This window comes from Gekko japonicus, unplaced genomic scaffold, assembly GCF_001447785.1.
Source record: "Gekko japonicus isolate JY-2015 unplaced genomic scaffold, Gekko_japonicus_V1.1 scaffold2820, whole genome shotgun sequence".
Lineage (NCBI taxonomy): Eukaryota > Metazoa > Chordata > Lepidosauria > Squamata > Gekkonidae > Gekko > Gekko japonicus.
The window spans coordinates 152840-171463 of record NW_015164745.1 but is presented as its reverse complement, the minus strand read 5'-3'; the positions used below and the strand labels follow the sequence as shown (position 1 = coordinate 171463).

The window sequence follows — 18624 nt, the reverse complement described above, 5'->3', positions numbered from 1 at the left end:
TGATATTTAATGATTCTTCAGATGTCATGAACAGATTTATCGTAACAACCCAAAACCTGGTTCACTCTCTGCACGTGCCTGCTCCCTCCCTCCCTCCCTCCTTGTTCCGTCCTCTGTGGCCCAGGTGGACATTGGCATCTGCTTGGTGTGCAGAGAGTAATTTGTAGGGATGTCCACATGTGGGCACTTAGATACTTTCTCCACAAACTGGGATTCTGTACCAGGAAGAATCCAGGTTTGTGGAGAAGGAGTCATTTCTAATATTTCCAGGTTCTTGCACTTGGACATCTTAACAAGTTGGAGTTAGGCTGAAGACATCTGAAACCAGGAAGTTTTCAGTCATGCGCTACATATAAGAAGAGGAAGGAAGGAAGGAAAGAACACAACCCAGCATAACATAAGAGAACATAAGAGAAGCCAGTGTTGGATCAGGCCCACGGCCCATCCAGTCCAACACTCTGTCACACAGTGGCCAAAAATACCAGGTGCCATCAGCAGGTCCACCAGTGGGGCCAGGACACTAGAAGCCCTCCCACTGCTGCCCCCCTCCAAGCACCAAGAAGACAGAGCATCCCTTGCCCCAGACCGAGAGTTCCTATCTATACCTTGTGGCTAATAGCCACTGATGGATTTCTGTTCCATATGCTTATCTGATTCCCTCTTAACATACCATGTTAATTCCCAACCTAAATGAATTTAATCTTAAACAGGCAATCCAACACTCAAAATTTACCACCACCACCACCACCCCCCGCAAGTCTGGAGATAAAAATGTCTTCACCTAAATGCAAACAGATTAGGAGTTGGGGAGTGTTAGACAGATGAAATGCCACTGCTGAAAAACCTCTGGCTTAGAAGGGAAGAGGCCCTGACCAGGCTTTTCAATAACGTTGAGCTTAACTAGCAGGGAAGTCAGTAGAGAAGTAGGTGGTCCTTTCTGGTCTGGAAAGCTCCAGTGCTCAGAACCCCTTCAGGACAGCTGGGGAAACAGAGTGGCCCAGAATGAAATGCTACCCAGGCATGGGGGTCATGCTGCTGGAGTAAACAGCCTCTCCCCCCCCCACCCCCCGCTCTTCAGGATTCCTCTCCTCCCTCACCACATCCACACGCACCTTCATGGATGATAATGCCGAAAATGGACCTCTGGACACTACTAGATTCTCTTTCAGAACGCAGGTTTTATTTTCCTTTCTTTCTTTGCTCTTTAGGCCGTATCTACAAGTGCTTGTTTACTGGCTCTGTGAGCTCACTACTGACTCTGCCATTAGATATGCTGTCTACGTAAGTATTGGCTTCCTTTTGGAATATGTCTGTGCTATGCTGCTGAAATCTAATGGGTTGCTGCTGCACTTTCTCATAAACTCAGTAACCAAAACTAATTATGCCCCCAGATTATGTCCTTCATTGAGTAACAAGAAAAGTGGCGACTGCATGTATACATGAAACATGGCAGTTTTTTGACTAAGCAAAAAGGATTACCATGGACTGATTTCAGCAGAACTTACTTAAAATTATGTCTGCTTTTTGATATGTATGTAAAATAGTATCTGTTTCTTTTTTAAAAAACTGAGCCAAAGCATGTAGGACCTCAGCTCCAGTTTCCTTAGAGGCGGCCGTCAGTTCCTTGAGAAGGTTACCCTGCTCTTTGCCAAGAATCCCGTCTACTTCTGCCCTTGATAAAAGCACCTTATTACTTTGATATTGATCAAACCAGTGTATTGATCTAATTCAAATTGCATTTTACTTATTCATTGTCAGCTTCTTTGAGGGGCTATGTCAGGAAAGTGGCCTGTTTGTTTTGAACAAAACAGAATAGATTGAAGTCAAATGAAATCATTAAAACTGAAGTTACTTTTTAAAAATTACACCAATGCAGCACTCCAATTTAAGTGAAATGTTATTGATGATTGTTTATAGTGCACTTCAATATACACGGATAGTATTTGGAATCCATAATTACCAAAGTGCAGGGGACAAGAGGAGTAGTTTTAAAAAAGCACCCGGGGAGAGAGGAATGAGAGAGAGAATAAAACCAGCACTGTTGGTGGCAACGATCACAGAAGCAAGAGTATTCTGACCTGTTCAGTCCGTCAGTCAGTCAGGAGCCCTGCTGCGGAGGAGCCCCGCCCAGTGTCTGAAAACCCTTCGCGAGCGGCTGTGGTGCCTGGGGCCACCCCGTTGGGAACCCCTGCCCTGACTCGTGCACTTCTTTGTTTCAGTTGAAACCTTCAGGTGGTGCAAATAACAAGAACAGTCAATATTTTCTCTTCTTTGTTGGAACTGATCTGCAACATAATAAATTGCCAGATCAGATTCATTACACTGACAAATGAGGGAAATGTGAGTATGATTGGGAGGGGCTGTGGCTCAGTGGGAGAGCCTCTGCTTGGCCTGCAGAAGGTCCCGGGTTCGTTCCCTGGCGGCATCTCCAGTTAAAGGATCAGGGAGTCGGCGATGTGCAAGACCTCGGCCTGAGACGCTGGAGCGCCACGGCCAGTCTGAGTAGACAGCACTGACTTTGATGGGCAGAAGAGGGTCTGGTTCAGGATAAGGCAGCTTCAGTTATTTTGTATAGAAGTGGCAAGAAGCTCAAGAGGCAGCAGATCAGAACAGTTGAATTTTAAATAGCTGGAGGCTTCGGCACTATGATCCGGCGTAACTTGTGTCTCTGTTCACAATCTTGTTATCCTTGTAGGCCTTACTTAAGTGAGGGAGGCTGTGGAATGCCTGGGGCTGCGGGAGAAGGATACACTTGCAGTAACATCTGTAAATAATGTGTTGGCTGTCTCTTCCACAGAGAGAATTTACTGGCAGACTGTTTGCAAGGTTGTTTTGTGGTGACGTGCACACTCTGCGCATTTATCAGCCTGGTATGGTTACGTGAACAAATTGTCCACGGAGGAGCACCGCAGTGGCTGGAGCAGAACCAGCAGCAGGCCATCCATGGCGCTGGGCAGCAGAATGAGGTAACGCACCCTTCGCCTTATCAGCTCCAACTTTCACTGTGAGTTTTTCTTTGAATACGGTCCATCACTCTCCCCCCCCCCCCCCCCCAAAGATCTGGAACTGTTTGTAAAATCAGTTAGATTAGTCTGATGTGCAAAACATTGTTCTGGCAATAGCCCCATGGATACAACTTGGACTGGATCCAGGAGTTTGCTGTGAATATCAGTTCTACATCTGCGTGGTTCTGTACCATTATCAATTTAGCGGTGCCATCCCAAGCAGAGTTGCACCCTCTTAAGCCCATGGACTTCAGTGGATGTGGAAGGGTGTCAGTCTCTTAAGTATCTTCTGCAGTTCTGCATCTGTTGATTTCAGTGGCTTAGTCTGGAGTAACTGCAGAGGGTTACACTTTTAGGATCTCGTGGGCTTTGTGAAGTTGATATATCAGCTGTGGTACTGCAGCATTTACTCAGGTGTTGTCTGGATGAACTCTTGTAAGACTACAATTTTCTACATGAAATAATGTACCTTGAGAAGCTGGTATTACAACTTGCATGTACCTCGTAGCTCTGTGGTGCTGTCTCCTTGGCTGGTGCTGTCCAGGGCTTTCCATGCAGTAGGGATGAGAGGAATCACACGTGCCTTTCAGGGTTTTCTGTTTAATAGTCAGTTAAGGTTTGAGACCTCTGTGGGTAGCAGCCTATTAAAACGATCCATGGCCCCTGCCACACGGGCAGGAAACTGCAGAGGAGAAGTGTGGCTGTTTGCCCCGGGGCAAACTAACATGCAGTAAAGCGATCAGACCTACTGTGGAGGTTCTGTGGAGGTACTGTGGAGGTTCCATGGCAAGGGAGAGGTGCCGATCACAACACACGCCTGCGCGCAATGAAGAAGCGCGCGGCGCGGCGAACTGGTTTTCTTTTTTTGTGTACACTACGAATGCGCATGCTCCGTTGGGTGCGTGTGCGCATCCACGGAGACGTGGGGGGAAAAAAACCCTTTTCCGCAAGGGGACATGGGCGGGCGCCGGATACCACCGGAAACGCGATCAGACGCCCGCCCTTGCCCCGCAGTTTCTGGAAACTAGTACCTCCAAGGTACTAGTTTTTTGCTGCACTTTTTCTGCAGGAAGCCTCAGTTGTGCCACGGAAGCGCTACGCTTCCCAGATGTGCTGGTGAGATTGCGACCGGAAACTCCGCTTGTCTTCTGTATCTCTTGCGTGGCTAATGTTGCGTGTGACCGCAGCCCATGTTATTTTAAAGACAATGGGTCGGGTGAATTGGCAGTTTCCACTGACTCCCCATTGCAGACCCCCCCCATCTCGTCACTCAGGGTCCTCTTTGTCACTCGGGAGTGTGGCATTTTGTGGTGATCAGTGTGGGTTGCAGTGAGGTGAGGGAGGCAAGAAAGTTCTGTCACTGGAAAACGTGAGTCTGGGTCCAACCAAATGTTTTTATTTTGTTTTGATTTCAGGAATCACATTGAAATCTATTCTCCCTGCTGCATTCTTCTTCCTGATTGTGACTCAGAATAACTTCTCTTTGGGGCTTGCTTTGCCCGGCCTTCACCAGATTGAATGGACAGGCATCTTGTACCTGTCTGGGTTAGGATTACTAACTGCTTGTAGAAAAGAAATGCTCTGTCCTTTTGACAGAAGCTTCATGGGATGGTACTTACCTGCGGTTATTTACCTCCATGCCTTGAAAATTTTCAGCTGCCTATTTCCCCACATTAAGGGAAAGAACATTTTTCTCCAGGCCTGCTGGCGACCCTGGACCAACTACTTCCCTTCTTCAGTTTTTGGTTAGCATATCATTCCCCAGGGAAGTCACTTGTTCCTTCTCAGAGGGATGTTGTGACAACTGTGCTTTCTTCACTTAGTCTGATACTTGAATCGATTAGTTGACCTAATTTAGAGTCCAATCAGGCACCTGTAAGACCAAGAAAGTTTTATTCAAGGTAGGAGCTCTCGTGTGCACGCCCACTTCTTCAGATACACTGGAGTGGAAGCTAACCGTTCAGATCTATAGGTAGATGCCTCTACAGAGGTGAACAGTAAATTAGCACACAACTTAATGGAGATGTTTTGACATATGCAAAGACTAAACAGCAATAAGAAATTAAGTTCATACGGTCACCATTTCTTTGGATTTAAGTGTGTGTGGGGGAAACAGTAAGGAATAAAGATATCAACAAAGAAGGATGTGTAAAAGTATCCTTCTTAATTGTCAAGGGTAATAAACTGATTCTATCGTTATACACCATTTGTTTCCTTGCAAGTGTGGAGTTAATTAATTAAATTCAAACAAATGGTGACCATATGAATTTAGCTTGTTATTGCTGTTTAGTCTTTGTATATATGAGAACATATTTGTCTTCATTAAGTTGTGTGTTAATTTACTGTTCACCTCTGTAGAGGCATCTGCCTGTAGATCTGAACGGTTAGCTTCCACTCCAGTGTACCTGAAGAAGTGGGCGTGCACACGAGAGCTCACGAGCCTTGAATAAACCCCTCTTGGTCTTACAGGTGCCTGACTGGACTCAAAATTTCTTCTACTGCTTCAGACCAACATGGCTGCCCACCTGGATCTATCTACTTGACCTAAGGTAGTGTGAGTTTATGTATGCCTGTCAGTCCAGGCAGCTGATGCTAAATAAGATTTATTCCTGAAGAGCAGCAAGTATTTCAAAGCCCAAGATCCTCTGAGAAGAATCTTCCTTTTGGGGCAATGTCTTTGGATGATGTCCAAGAAAGGTCTTGGGTTAGATTCTCTTATAGGTTCTCTAGTGTGGTTTGTGATCCCAGTGTTAACTACATCGGGCAGAGTGAGACATGATTCTTCTGGATATTGGATTGCTCTGTATGGCAGTGCAACAATATCAGGCAATCTCTGTTTTAGCAAATGCTTGACAAAAGCTTCATACACACAAAGCTATCATCTTAAAGAGTTGCAGGTAGTACACTACTCCCACGAATGAAGTTTCTTTCCTGACATCCAAGAGACTGTCTTAATAGGTCTTCACATTGCTACAGATGGATGTTTAAAAATTTGTATAGGTTTGGATCCTTAAAAAAATGTAAAATGAAGCCAGTTCATGAAAAGTTAAAAAAAAAATCAAATCCCACTGCCCCTCACCCCCAGTTCTTTCACAAGGATGGGGGACACTTGGGAATAATGTGAGATGGAGAGGCTGCTGCCCGAAAGGAAAACTGGCAGGAACTCATCCCCCTTGTATTGGCATGCAATAGGGAAGGGATAGTTCCCCCTTCTGGCTGTACCCCCCCTGATGTCCTTAAGGGTCCAGAAATTCGTTGGGGGGGGTAATCCTCCATTTATAGTTCCTTAGGAATCCAACCCACTGATGACTTTTCATACTGCAGGCATATGAATAGCATAGGAGAACCCTGAATTCATCTGACGTTGCTTTGACTTTTCTCTGTGCAGGTTCAGGGTGCAGGAAATGGGGGAGCTGAAAATGCTGCCCTGGACCAGCCCGTGGACCAGCCTGCTGAGAATGCGGTTGTTGGTGAGAACCCAGAAATCCAAGAAGAGCAGCCGGATGAAGAAGAGGAAGACAATGAAGACGAAGAAGACGTAGTAGTAGAGGATGCAGCAGACGCAAACAATGGAGCACAAGGTATGTTTGCTTGTTCGCAGCAATATTTGTACCACTTTCTAGAGCTGTACTTGGGTACCTGCTAAAGACATACTGGTTGACCCAGGCTGTCTGATGAACATATTTTAATATGTGATTTTGATTTGTAGTTATTGTGTGTTTAATTGTCTGTAAGCTTCCTTGAGTGCCTGCTTCCTAAGCATTCTTAGACACTGATTTTTACACTTAGAGGAACCAAAAGCTTTATCCCCCCCCTTTAGCTCAAGTCTATTTAAAAGCAGTGCATTGTGTTAAGAAGGGTTTTGTGTGAACAAATAGACTGTGGCTTTTCATGTGAGCTGTTTGAATTTAGCCCGCAGGCCAGGTAGCCAATACCTCTCTCTGTAACCACAGCCACCCCATGTCCGCCCCCCCCCCCGACATGTCCAGGTAGCCAATACCCCTCTCTGTAACCACAGCCACCCCGTGTCCGCCCCCCCCCCCGCTAGAACACCTGTGGGGCTCAAAATGGTCACGAGAAGCCTGACTGATGATGTGAATTATGTTGTCCTGGTCAAGTTCTTCTTTTGCAGTCTTAAAATGATATAATTGTCTGTTTAGATGACATGAACTGGAATGCCTTGGAGTGGGACCGAGCCGCAGAAGAGCTTACCTGGGAGAGAGTAAGACATGCGTACTTCAGAAACTCTTTGTCGTGCAGAGTTGGGGTGCCCTAAATAATGACCATCTGTTTTAAGAACCGGTTGGTGGGGATGTGTCATACTGAAGACTTCAGTCTGCCCCCCCCCGTGCCTGCCTCTTCCACTTCACTTCAGGCCACACTGTGTATCGCACTCTTAAGGGGGCAGCCCAGTGGCTCTTTTTTTAACAGCAATAGCTCGCAAAAGCCTCACAGCCAATATCCAATTCCCTACTGTTTTGTCTGCCCGGTGGCAGAGCTGTCAAAGACCGAATCGTTCTAAACAATTGGGCTGGGCGTGAGCTCGCAGACGCAATCGCACCTGCATAGAATCCCTTCTTAGCAGCCTTGACTGCCCTCTCATAGGCTCTCATAAACGTCCTATAAGATGCTCTTAATGCTTTGTCGCGGGCACGGCACCACCATCTCTCTAGCCGTCTCAGCTCCCGTTTCATAAGCCACAACCCCTGGGTATACCAGGGGGCAAGCCTAGGGCGAGCGCGCAGAGGGCACCGGGGAGCGATCTCATCAATGGCTGTGGAGAGTCGGTCATGCCAGTCCTCCACAAGCTCATCCAGTGAGCCGCCAGGGGGCATTGGATCCCGCAGAGCCATCTGAAACTGTACAGGGTCCATTTGGCTTCACGGGCGAGCTAAAATCCGCTTGCCGCCTAAACAGGGTCGGGGTGGAACATTCAGACGAGCCTTCAGGGCATAGTGGTCCGACCATGGAACTGCTGTAGCAGTAATCCGGTCCACTGTAATCCCTGCCACGAAGATCAAATCGAGCGTGTGCCCAGCCTGGTGCGTGGGGGTTGCTACAAGCTGGGAGAGTCCCAGTGCCACCATGGCCAAAACCAGGTCCGCAGCCCGATTGGAAGCCGCATCATTGGCATGGACGTTGAAGTCACCCAAGACCAAAAGCCTAGGGTGCTCCAACGCCCAGCCTGATATGGCCTCCATCAGGGACGGCAGGCTACTGGCCGGTGCGTTAGGTAGTCGGTACACCAGCCAGATTGCCAAACTCTCTTCAGTCCCCAACTTCAGGCCGACACACTCTATGCCCGTGATCTCCAGCGGGGAGAGGGCCCTGAAGCCTCCCGTATGAACATCGCCACTCCTCCCCCCCCCCGCCCCTGCGGTCCGCAATTGGTGTAGGACCACAAACCCAGGTGGGGCAAGTTGGGTAAGAGATACAGTCTCCCCATCCCGCACCCAGGTCTCGGTCACGTACGCTAGGTCTACCTATTGTTCTGTGACAAAGTCCCGAAGGACTGAGGTCTTATTACTGATAGACCTGGTGTTGCACAGCACCAATGATGGAGGGGGGTTCCCAATCCTAGCCTCACTGCTGACATCCTTCAGGATGGGTTGTAGGCTGGAAGGGCATCGAGCCGTTCTTTTTCTCAGTGCTCTTCCTTTAACCTTCTGCCTAGACCCACTGCTAAACTTTCCCCTCCCCACGAGCACTGGAATCTGCTGTTCAGCTATTGCCACATCAACCGGTCTTCATGGTGGCATCAGACCCCTGGTGGCCAACTAATCAGGCCAATTCCTCCTCTCAGGGCCGAACGAAGTATCAGCTCCTGGTGCCACGATACCCGGTTGTCTAACAACGCTGATGGTCATACCAGCGTGTGCCACAGGGGAACGTTCACCGTCAATATCCCTGACCTGAATACAGAAATTCCCAACTTAAGTACAAATTTTGACGCAATCTCCAACTACATTCTCCCTACCAGTTTGATTGGACGCCCTCCTAGTAGATCCAGTAGCCTTTGAAGCCTATCTATATACTTACTTTTGTTATATCTTCTTTGTTCCCCCCCCCACCCTCTCTCACCCCCCTCAGCTCACCAATAGTTACTATGACTAATGGCTGGTCTGGTCTATGGCACCGGATAACCTCCTATTAATTAATTTGGAAACTTGACTAGCAAACTAATTAATTAAACAAGCATCATTATAGGGCTACCAAAATTCATTTGTCAAATTAATCAAATACTCAACAAGTTAATCACTAATCAATTGGGGAGTAACAATAAAAATCAATACAATAGACCAGCGCACTCAGTGCACAATCAATTATTCATCCCCTCCCTCGGCCCCAGTAATTACGTAAGTTAACCTGTCCCCTCTTTAATTCAGCACCTGTGTCAGTTGCCTCTGTTGCCAGCAGGCGGCAATCTAAGCCTCTAGATCTAGTCCAGTGATCTTCCTTAAGTCGGATAGTTTGATCTATAGGTCTCCGAGGCCTTTGTCCCTTGAACCTGCTCTCTGCCAGCATTGCCAGCCTCTGTCCACTTCTCCGCAACTCTATCAACTCGCCGTTCAGAGGCCCGTAGGGTTGTCTGTCGGCCGCACCCCTGCCGTTTCTACTGCTGCAACCCTCGTAGACAGACCAGAGAAACAGGAAGCTGCAGGGGCCGTGGTCTCGGCCGCTGCTTCCTCAGCTCAGGCCCGGGAGAAGGCAAAAACCGTCTCTCAATTCCCCGGCTCCAGCCCTGCCAGCCGGCGCGTTCCCGCGACCTCACTCAAAACTGTCGCCGCAGCTGCGACCGTAGTCGCAATCGTAGTTGTAGTCGGGCCCCATCGAAATGGCGGCTGCACAGCCGACCAAGACAAGCAGGGTCCAAAGCACCCCGCAGCGTGCTCCTGCGCTGTTGAGGGAGTTTTCATGCTGCGCCGCGGCTTCTCCGCGTGGCGTCGTTGGAGTCAGGCCACACCAAACAAAGGGAGGTAGGCGTTCGTTCTCACGCTGCGCCACGGCTTCTCTGCATGGCGTCGTTGAAGACAGGCTGCGCCGAACGAAAGGAGGTAAGCGTTCATTTGAGGAAAAACAGCGCTGAATTGTCTCAAGGCATGATAAGGTCTACGGTCCACTCTCCCCACTGGCATAGTTGATAGTATATGGCGTGCTCCAGGTGGTTTTTTGACCGGCTAGGTTAGCTGGTATTTGCAAAAAACGGTTTAGTCACGGAGGCTCCCTGCCGACCGCCATGGGGGCATTATCCACCCCCACCAGATGCATACCTGGTGAGATGGGTTGCTGTTCTTATACTTGCATACTTCCTCTTCTCGTTACCTCCCCACGCAGTGAAGATAATGGCTGGACCTGAACATCCTGTGGTGGCTGAATTTTCGTACCCCTAAATGTTGCTCCTGCCTTCAGTTGTAGCCATAGTAACCTTTGATGATGCTATTTTGGAAGTGAGATTAAGGATGTCTGCCGGGGCCAGATAGCTTTGAGGAGTAAAAATTTTCAAAAAGGGGAAAAATGCAATTTGAGAGATTACTATTTTTAAGTTCATTGTTTATTTTGCTACAAGATCAGTACTAATAAGGGTAAGGAAAAAATAAAAAATATAGAATAAAATATAATATTGAGCAGTGATTGTGAGGGGATGGAGACAGGGAGACTTAGTAAGCGGCTCGTGTATCCCATGTGCCCGAAGGCAAAATTGAGCTACTTTATTTGCTGGGAGGAATCTGCAAGAAGGAGGGAGATGTAAAGTTGTTCAGCTCTTCTTGGTAGAGTTGATAGGACTGGGGCTGTGTACCGAGATCGAAGGTCATTGTAGAAGGGACCGTGCAGCAGAACAGGGTCGATGGAGATCACCATTTGTTTTTCCAAAGTAAAACTCATTTGTCTTGGTTAACCAAGCAACTGTGTTCCTGGCTGATTATAATTGTCTAAAGTACATGACACTCTTATAACATTGAGGAAAAATCAGCTCAAAGGTTACGTGGATTACTGGGGAAAACACATTACTTTTGTGAGTGGGTAACCCCATCATTTGAACTATGTAGTCATGAAAATTTTTGTTGGATATCTGTAAACCATGTTCTTGACTCTCAGCAAACAGATTATTTGTCCCCTTCTTCTATCCCCCCATCAATTTTGTTCATTTACTCCTGAATATATCACTTTCTGCATTTACTATTTAATGTTCTATTTGCTGTAATATAGTAATGCAAGAGAAAACATTCAAGTAATGGAGTCCTTGCATGTAAAACTTCTGAAACCTGGGCCCCTCTTCTATACTTTCTCTACCATCGGGGATGTCCCAGGTCACTTGCCAACTGTTTGTTAGGTAGGAATGTGGAGAATTTCCTATGCAGCAGCATACATCTGGCTGGTGGATAGTAGAGATAACAAGTAGAAACTTATGATACTCGTGGGAGGATCCCAGTTTGGTGTCGTGGTTAAGTGTGCGGACTCTAATCTGGGAGAACCGGGTTTTATTCCCCACTCCTCCACTCGCACCTGGCTGGATGACCTTGGGCGAGCCGTAGCTCTGACAAGAGCTGTTCTTGATAAAGGGCAGTTTCTGTCAAGAGCTCTCTCATCCCCACCTACTTCACAGGGTGTCTGTTGTGGAGAGGGGAAGGGAAAGGAGTTTGTAAGCCGCTCTGAGACACCTTTGGGTAGTGAAGGGCCATGGGGTATAAATCCAATCTCCTCCTCCTCCTCCTCCTCCTCCTCCTCCTCCTCCTCCAGTCACTGCCAGCTAAGAGAGGGAAGGGGTCCCCCCCAGTGAGTACTGTGGCTCCTCGCCACTGTTGCAGCCACTGCCACCAGGCCACTGTGGTCCCCCCCCCCGGCCCCCGTGGCCCCCCCCCCCCCCGATTGATGCTGAAGAGCCCAGTGTTGGTCTCGGCCTCTGATGCCGGGCTCCTGCCATCTTCCGAAGCGGGGAGGGCGGTCGCCCTCAAGGCTTCTGCTGCCAGGCCCCCACATTCCCACCTTCCCCTCTGCCATCGATCCTGGAGAGCCCAGTGTGGCCAGGCTTCTGCTGCTGGGCCTGTGGGGCTCGTTGGGGGGAGTTCCACAGCCCCCCCCACTTTCTTGCCAATGCAGCCCCCAGGCTCTTCTGCAGCAGCTGCTCCTGGGCCCAGTGCTGCTCCTGGCCTCTCCTGCTGCTGCCTCCAGGCCCGTGGCTGCCCCTAGGCCGCTTTGCGGCCGCCTCCAGGCCCAGTGTGGCCACCAGGCTGCTTCGTTGCCCCCCTTGGCCACCACCTTTCTGGCAGCTGCCTCCAGGCCCGGTGCGCCCCCCCGCCCTGCTCTGCCGGCCTGCCACAGCCCCTGGGATGCTTCGCTGCGGCGGCTGCAGGAGACGGGTAGTAAAGAGCCTCCTCTGCACTTGCACAGAGAAGACTGTTTTACTTCGGGGGCGTTTAAACCCCCTCCCGTGTATTTTTTTAAACTTTTCAGATTTTTCTGCAAACCTAGGTGGTCACCCAAGTTGGCAGAAAAACCTGTTTAGCGACCACGTGGCCCCGGTCATTGGATTTAGATATCCGCAGATGGGGGCACACATTGCTGTCATTAGACGAAAGCTGGACCGAAGGGCAGGTTCTCCTAGCTGCTGCCAGCTGCAGAGTTCTTTTTCAAGGTTGTGGGAGGGGGGGGGGAGCACCCTGGCTGCTGCTGCTGCTGCTGAGTAGTGGTGGTTCCTCCCGGAGTCCCCGTCCTCCTCACAACTCTCTTGTAAGTTCTTGCGACTCCTTTTTTTTGGGGGGGGACGGGGGGGTTAACCTGCAATTTGAAAACTTAAGTTTCGGAGGGGAGCCATGTTGGTCTGCAGTAGAACAGGGCGGTTTTTGCCCCGCAGTTGGGCCTCAGAGACCAACAAGACGTTTAGGGCATAAACCTTGGAGAACGTGTGGCTCGTCTCGGCTGCATGGGACAAATGCGAAATCTTAGAGAGTGACACAGCTAGCAGTGAAATTGCTGAATGAGTGAACAATCGATGGAAGGGTTCATAAGATGAAACATCTGCTCGAACATGATCCAGCCCTTATATTTAGTCCCCATGCAGTGATTTCTGGCTGTTTTGCATCAGCCAGCTGCTAACCACCTTGATCTGCAACTGCATCACTCACCTCCCTCCGTTAATGAATGCCTGCTGCTTCATTAATAGTACAGCACTGGTATGGCATTGTGTGAATCTGCAGCTTTTTGGTCTAGACATTTCTCTGAGAGTTGTGATCAGGCTTCTTTCGCAACAAGAAAGTAACGTGTGTTCCTATGAGAGGAAGAATACAGGTGTGGGTGGGTGGGGGTGAGGATTAGCGCCTTCTGTCTGGGGAGAATGTTGATGCTTCTGGGGGACGCAGAAAAGTGCATTCACTGACCCAAACCCCCCTCTTTTTCTAGATGCTTGGGCTTGATGGATCCCTGGTTTTTTTAGTAAGTGAGCTTTTATTTTATTTCCTGTTAGCTGTAAGAGGATTATATCTGAGAGCAATTCTCTCTGTGTCTTGGTCTAGGCAATAGAATCCAAGTATATATGTTAAAATGCCCAGTTTTTAATTATATATAAGCATCAAGAGGTCTTGATGGGAACTAAGAAAGAATTTCAGGGAAGAGAGAGAGATGACGGTGCTCAAACTGACTCCTGTTCCCCTTTTCCCCACCAGGAACATGTCTTCTGGGTGGTCTCACTAAACACGCTATTCATACTTGTTTTTGGTAAGTGATTGTATTTGCAGGTAACGGGTGAGGGAGGGGGCCCAAATTAAAATGGTGGTCGAGTAGTTTTCTCTTGACAAGATGACGTATTTTTTAAAGTAATAAGTCGTTTAGACAATAAACAGCAATATTAAATCTATACAATAAAACCAATTTAAAACATTTAAAATGGGCAGTGTAACATATTCAATTTCAGTTCTTGCAGCCAGGAAATAAGTGGGCCAGCACCGAGCCATGGTGGTCTCATACAGCAGCAGCAGCAGCAATAATAATAATAATATGCCAGTCCCATGATCCTCAGCCTCCCGTTTTTGGTAGTCCTCTCTTTTTCACCAGTGGAAACACTGATTGGATCCAACTCGGTGGTTGTCTTGCCCATTGCGAAAAGAGAAAGGGGCCCTCATAGCAGTAAGACTTAGTGTCTCTTACAGAAAGAGAGCCAGTTTCTTGAATAGTCTTGTGACTCTGCCTTTTCTCAGCACGTGAGCATACTTCCCTGCAGCAGTGTCACCCCTTTCCTCAATGTATGTTTTGGCAGAGCATGCTGTTGTCTCTGAATTAAGTATAGGGGTTGACCACAGGATTGAGGGAGGGCCACTCTTTGAGATCTCTCACAGAATCCATGTCTATTGTGATGGCTATTTAGTTATTAAATCACATTCACAGGAGAGAAGCAGTTCTAAGTAACATCATTGTGGATCTAAGCCAATTTTAACAGGACTGAAGTACAAGAATAACATTTCTTCTTCTCAAAGGCCTTCTGAAGTAAAAGTTTTTTGTTGACTTCAGAAAGCCTGTAACGAGGGGGATAAATGTAGGGCAGGGAATCTAAAGGTGTTTTAATAAATGAACCAAATGTTATGTGCCATGGTGGATCACTAACTGTTGCATTACTACTGCTACTTGCGTAGTAGACTGAACTAGATGAACATAGGCTGCGGTCACATGGAACAGAAGCCACACAAGTGAGACGGAAAACAGGCGGAGTTTCCGGGCGCGATCTCACCAGCACATCTGGGAAGCGTAGCACTCCCGTGGCACAACCGAGGCTTCCAGCCGAAACTGCGTGGCAAAAAACTAGTACCTCGGAGGTACTAGTTTCCGGAAACTGCGGGGCAAGGGCAGGCGTCTGATCGCGTTTCCGGTGGCATCCGGCGCCCGCCCATGTCCCCTTGCAAATAAGGTGTGTTTTTTTGTCCACGTCTCTGTGGATGCGCACACGCACCCAACGGAGCATGCGCATTAGTCATGTACACACAAAAACAAAACATTTTGCCGCGGCGCGCGCTTCTTCATTGCGCGCCGGCTTGTCCTGTGATCAGCACCTCTCCCTTGCCATGGAACCTCCACGGTACCTCCACAGGACCTCCACCGGAGGTCTGATCGAGTAACTGCGCAGTAGTTTGCCCCAGGGCAAACAGCCACGCTTCTCCCTCGCAGTTTCCTGCCCGTGTGACCGGGGTCATAGAAATATTTCTGTCCTTTTGATGGTACTGTCAGTTTTAAGCCATGTTATGGTAGGAAGGGGGAGATGGTGTCTTTCCTTTCTTGGAATTCCCTTAGACCAAGCGTTCCCTTAGACCAAGAACCCTCCTAACCAACCGCCACCACTCAGGGCTTCTTGAGAACATCTAGACTGACCTGCTGAGAAGGTACTGTCCTAGCACAGTGCGAGAGCAATGATGAGGTGGCAGGGTAGAAACCTTAGAAAATACCTTCTAACCAACTGTGTAGTTCCTGTGCAGTCTAGCACACAGGGAGGATTTGGAGAAATATCGCAGGGAAATAAATTGTACTAAGCAAAGCAAAAATAAATCTTTATTAAAAGTTTATTATAAAAGAGAGAGTGGTAGGGTTAAAAAAAAGTAGTGGAAAAAGGGAAAAAACAAAATACAGGGACAAGGCACCCAGTAACAACAGCACAGAGATGTTCAATTTAAAAACAATACAGTTGAACAAAGTAAGCCACACACATGTTACCTAGGCTGTAATAGGTTCCTCGGAGCATCAAAGTTCCTTGCAGTAACAACATGTTGGAGGAGTTCTTCACCCCTGCTCAGCCTCCTGAGCTGAACAGTGAAAATGGAAGACAAGAGGAATATCTCAAAATGTTCAGACACTTATGCTCAATGGAACAGAGAGCCTTAACCAGCCTCCTCTCCTGGGAGACATGAGCTGATTTAGTTAATCCCACACAGGGTGTCATCTCTGATGTCAGAGTCCGTGGTTACCAGTCAGAGACTGATAAAATATAGTCTCATCCTCATCAAGCTATCTGGTAATGGCTCTGGACTGCCAAGACAAATAGGTGGTCTGACCCAAACCGGATTGTCCTCTGTCCAAAAGGGGTTCAGTTTGCCAGGATGGTCGGGTGTGGAATGGAAGTGGAAGGGTCATTCCAATGGAGAACCCCCCCCCCAGGGGTTTCCCAGGGGTCCCAGGGGCACTCTGGGTGGTGTGTTCTTGGCCTAGGGGGGTTTTAGGGTTTCAGTCACCAGCCACACATTTAAAGGCTTGCCAAAGTGAGCCAGCTCTGTTCTTTTCTTCTTTTTTCTAGCATTTTGTCCTTATCACATCGGTCACTTCTCTATTGTTGGGCTGGGTTTTGAGGACTATGTAAGTATTTTCATTTTGCAAGTTCATAATAAAAAGAAAGCCTTTTTAGTAACAGTATGATTCTTTAAATGTTTAGATTATTTTTAAAATTTGAATTGGAAAATTTCCCTGCTAAATGGCTAAATAAATGTATGTGTGCCCCATGGAACTTACATATAACTAAAATTACATGTAACTAAAAACTTTAAAAGGAGTACGTCAGCAGCTGGACTAATCTTTAACCTGAGGCAGCCTTGATAATTGCAGGAGATTTTAATGCTAGGGCAGGAGCAAATGATGAGGCTGTCTATTCCCGTTTTCCTCCTGATTCACTGGAGGAACCCTCTCTTTGTTATAGACATTCTCAGGAGAACGGTGTAATTTTGCAGGGTTATGCAAATAGTTACCCATTTGGATCCAACTTTATTAAATGGAAGAAATAGTGGGGATAATCTGAGAAACTATACTATCTGGCATAGGTGCATCTACAGTTGATTATATCATGGTACATAATCTCTTGGGATTGCTGAAGGACTTCCGTGTAGATTGTTTTATTATGCGTGATCACTTACCTCTTGTCTTGATTTTGAAGCACGTAGAACAAAATGTGTATGTGTCTCAAGGTACTGGTGTGCAGACAAAAATGGAATTAAGAGCCTCCTGAATTAAATGGTCAGCTGAATTGTCTGATTTGATTAAAGGACAGTTTAATTCTGACACAGTCACTATAGGGTCTCAATAATATTGGCAGAGGATGGGGAGACTGCATTGGATACATACCACAAGTTATTTCAGTCTGTGCAAGAGTTCTATAATATATCATAATTGATTGACTACTTATAGAAGGAAACCCTGGTGTGATAAGGATTGCCAAGTGGTAAAAAAAGCTCTTGTTGAAAAGAACAAAGTTTATAGAACACAGAATACGATAAGACTGCCAAATGAGTGGTATGAACTTAAAAATACATATAAACTGCTTACTAAGAAGAAAAAGCAGCAGTATCAGAAAGATATTTGGCAGAGGCTAATTGTAGGTACTAAATAAAATGAGGCAGCCTCCTTTTGAAAGATAGTGGCAGGAGGTTTATGTGCACAGACTGTATTTCCCTGAGACATGTATTTCAGCAAGTGATTGGGAAATGTATTTTCAGAGCATTTTTGCAGCAGATGCTGTACGCCTGTACCTGAGCAGGTTGACTTACCTGTATGGCCCCTGGTTTCTGCCCTTGAAGTCAGAAATCTTATCCTTCAGCTTAAAGTCAGAGAAAACTCCTGGAGCTGATAATATACCACCCAAAATGTTAAAGGACAACCTCGATTGGTAGGTTCCCGTGTTAGTGACTCTGTTTACATGGATTGATCGTACAGACAGATTGTGAATGATTGAGGTTTAGCCAGGGGCTTTTTTGTAGAAAAAGCCTAGCAGAAACTCATTAGCATAATAGGCCACTCCCAACAGTAGGAATTCATTAACATATTAGGCCACACCCCTGACAGCATGTCTCATTAACATAATAGGCCACACCCCATGCCTTCCCTTGGCTTGCCTGGGTGCCCTGCAGCTGTGGGGCGCCCAGGCAAGCCCCCCCCTGAAGAGAATGGAAGGCAGTTTAAATTGCCTTCCCTTGGCTTGCTTTGGCGCCCTATGGCTGCGGGGGACCCAGGCAAGCCGGCCCTTGGACAGGCCGGGGGAGGCATTTAAATGCCTCCCCGATCCTTCCAGGGCTTCCCCTGGCCTGCCCGCCTCAGAGTCGTCCGGGGTGTGTGTGTGTTATTCCTGCTCAAAAATAGCCCTGGGTTTAGCTACAATGATTCCATTTTTAAAGAAGAGTTGTAGGTCGGATCCCACTAATTATCGTTCAGTTAGCCTCTTGAGTGTTATTAGTAAATTGTATGCAAAACATCTGTCAGAGAAGTTGTTGGTTTGACTTGAGGAGGAAAATATCCTTGCAGATGAACAGGCAGGTTTCAGCACTGGAGGCTCAAGAATTGATCAGGGCTTAATTCTACAGCGCCTTGTAGCTTAATATGGTCACTCAAGAAGAAGAGCTCCATTCATGGATTTATTGATTTTAAATTAGCTTTTGACCTTATACCTGGAGATAGATTATGGGTAAATTTACAGAATACATCTGTTGATAATCACCTGTAATTATTGATACAGTGGCTCAGACACCAGGTTGAAGGTCATTTGTAGCTGTGGTGGGCATTGGACTGACTCTGTTCATACATTTAGAGGTGTTAAGCACACTAGTTGAGACCCCTGAAGATCCTATATATCATTCTCCCAAGTTGGCATCACGTTCTATTA

At 47.4% G+C, this 18624-nt stretch overlaps 1 protein-coding gene across 1 annotated transcript in view; it reads left to right on the top strand.

Moving 5' to 3' along the window:
- MARCH6 (membrane associated ring-CH-type finger 6) overlaps positions 1-18624 on the top strand; it is a 112834-nt gene that overhangs the window by 43269 nt on the left and 50941 nt on the right. Inside the window, exons 5-11 of the mRNA XM_015409638.1 lie at positions 1209-1281; positions 2798-2966; positions 6394-6586; positions 7166-7227; positions 13404-13436; positions 13667-13718; positions 16276-16334. Coding sequence (XP_015265124.1) covers positions 1209-1281; positions 2798-2966; positions 6394-6586; positions 7166-7227; positions 13404-13436; positions 13667-13718; positions 16276-16334 — 641 coding nt within the window. The remainder of the gene's footprint in view (positions 1-1208; positions 1282-2797; positions 2967-6393; positions 6587-7165; positions 7228-13403; positions 13437-13666; positions 13719-16275; positions 16335-18624) is intronic.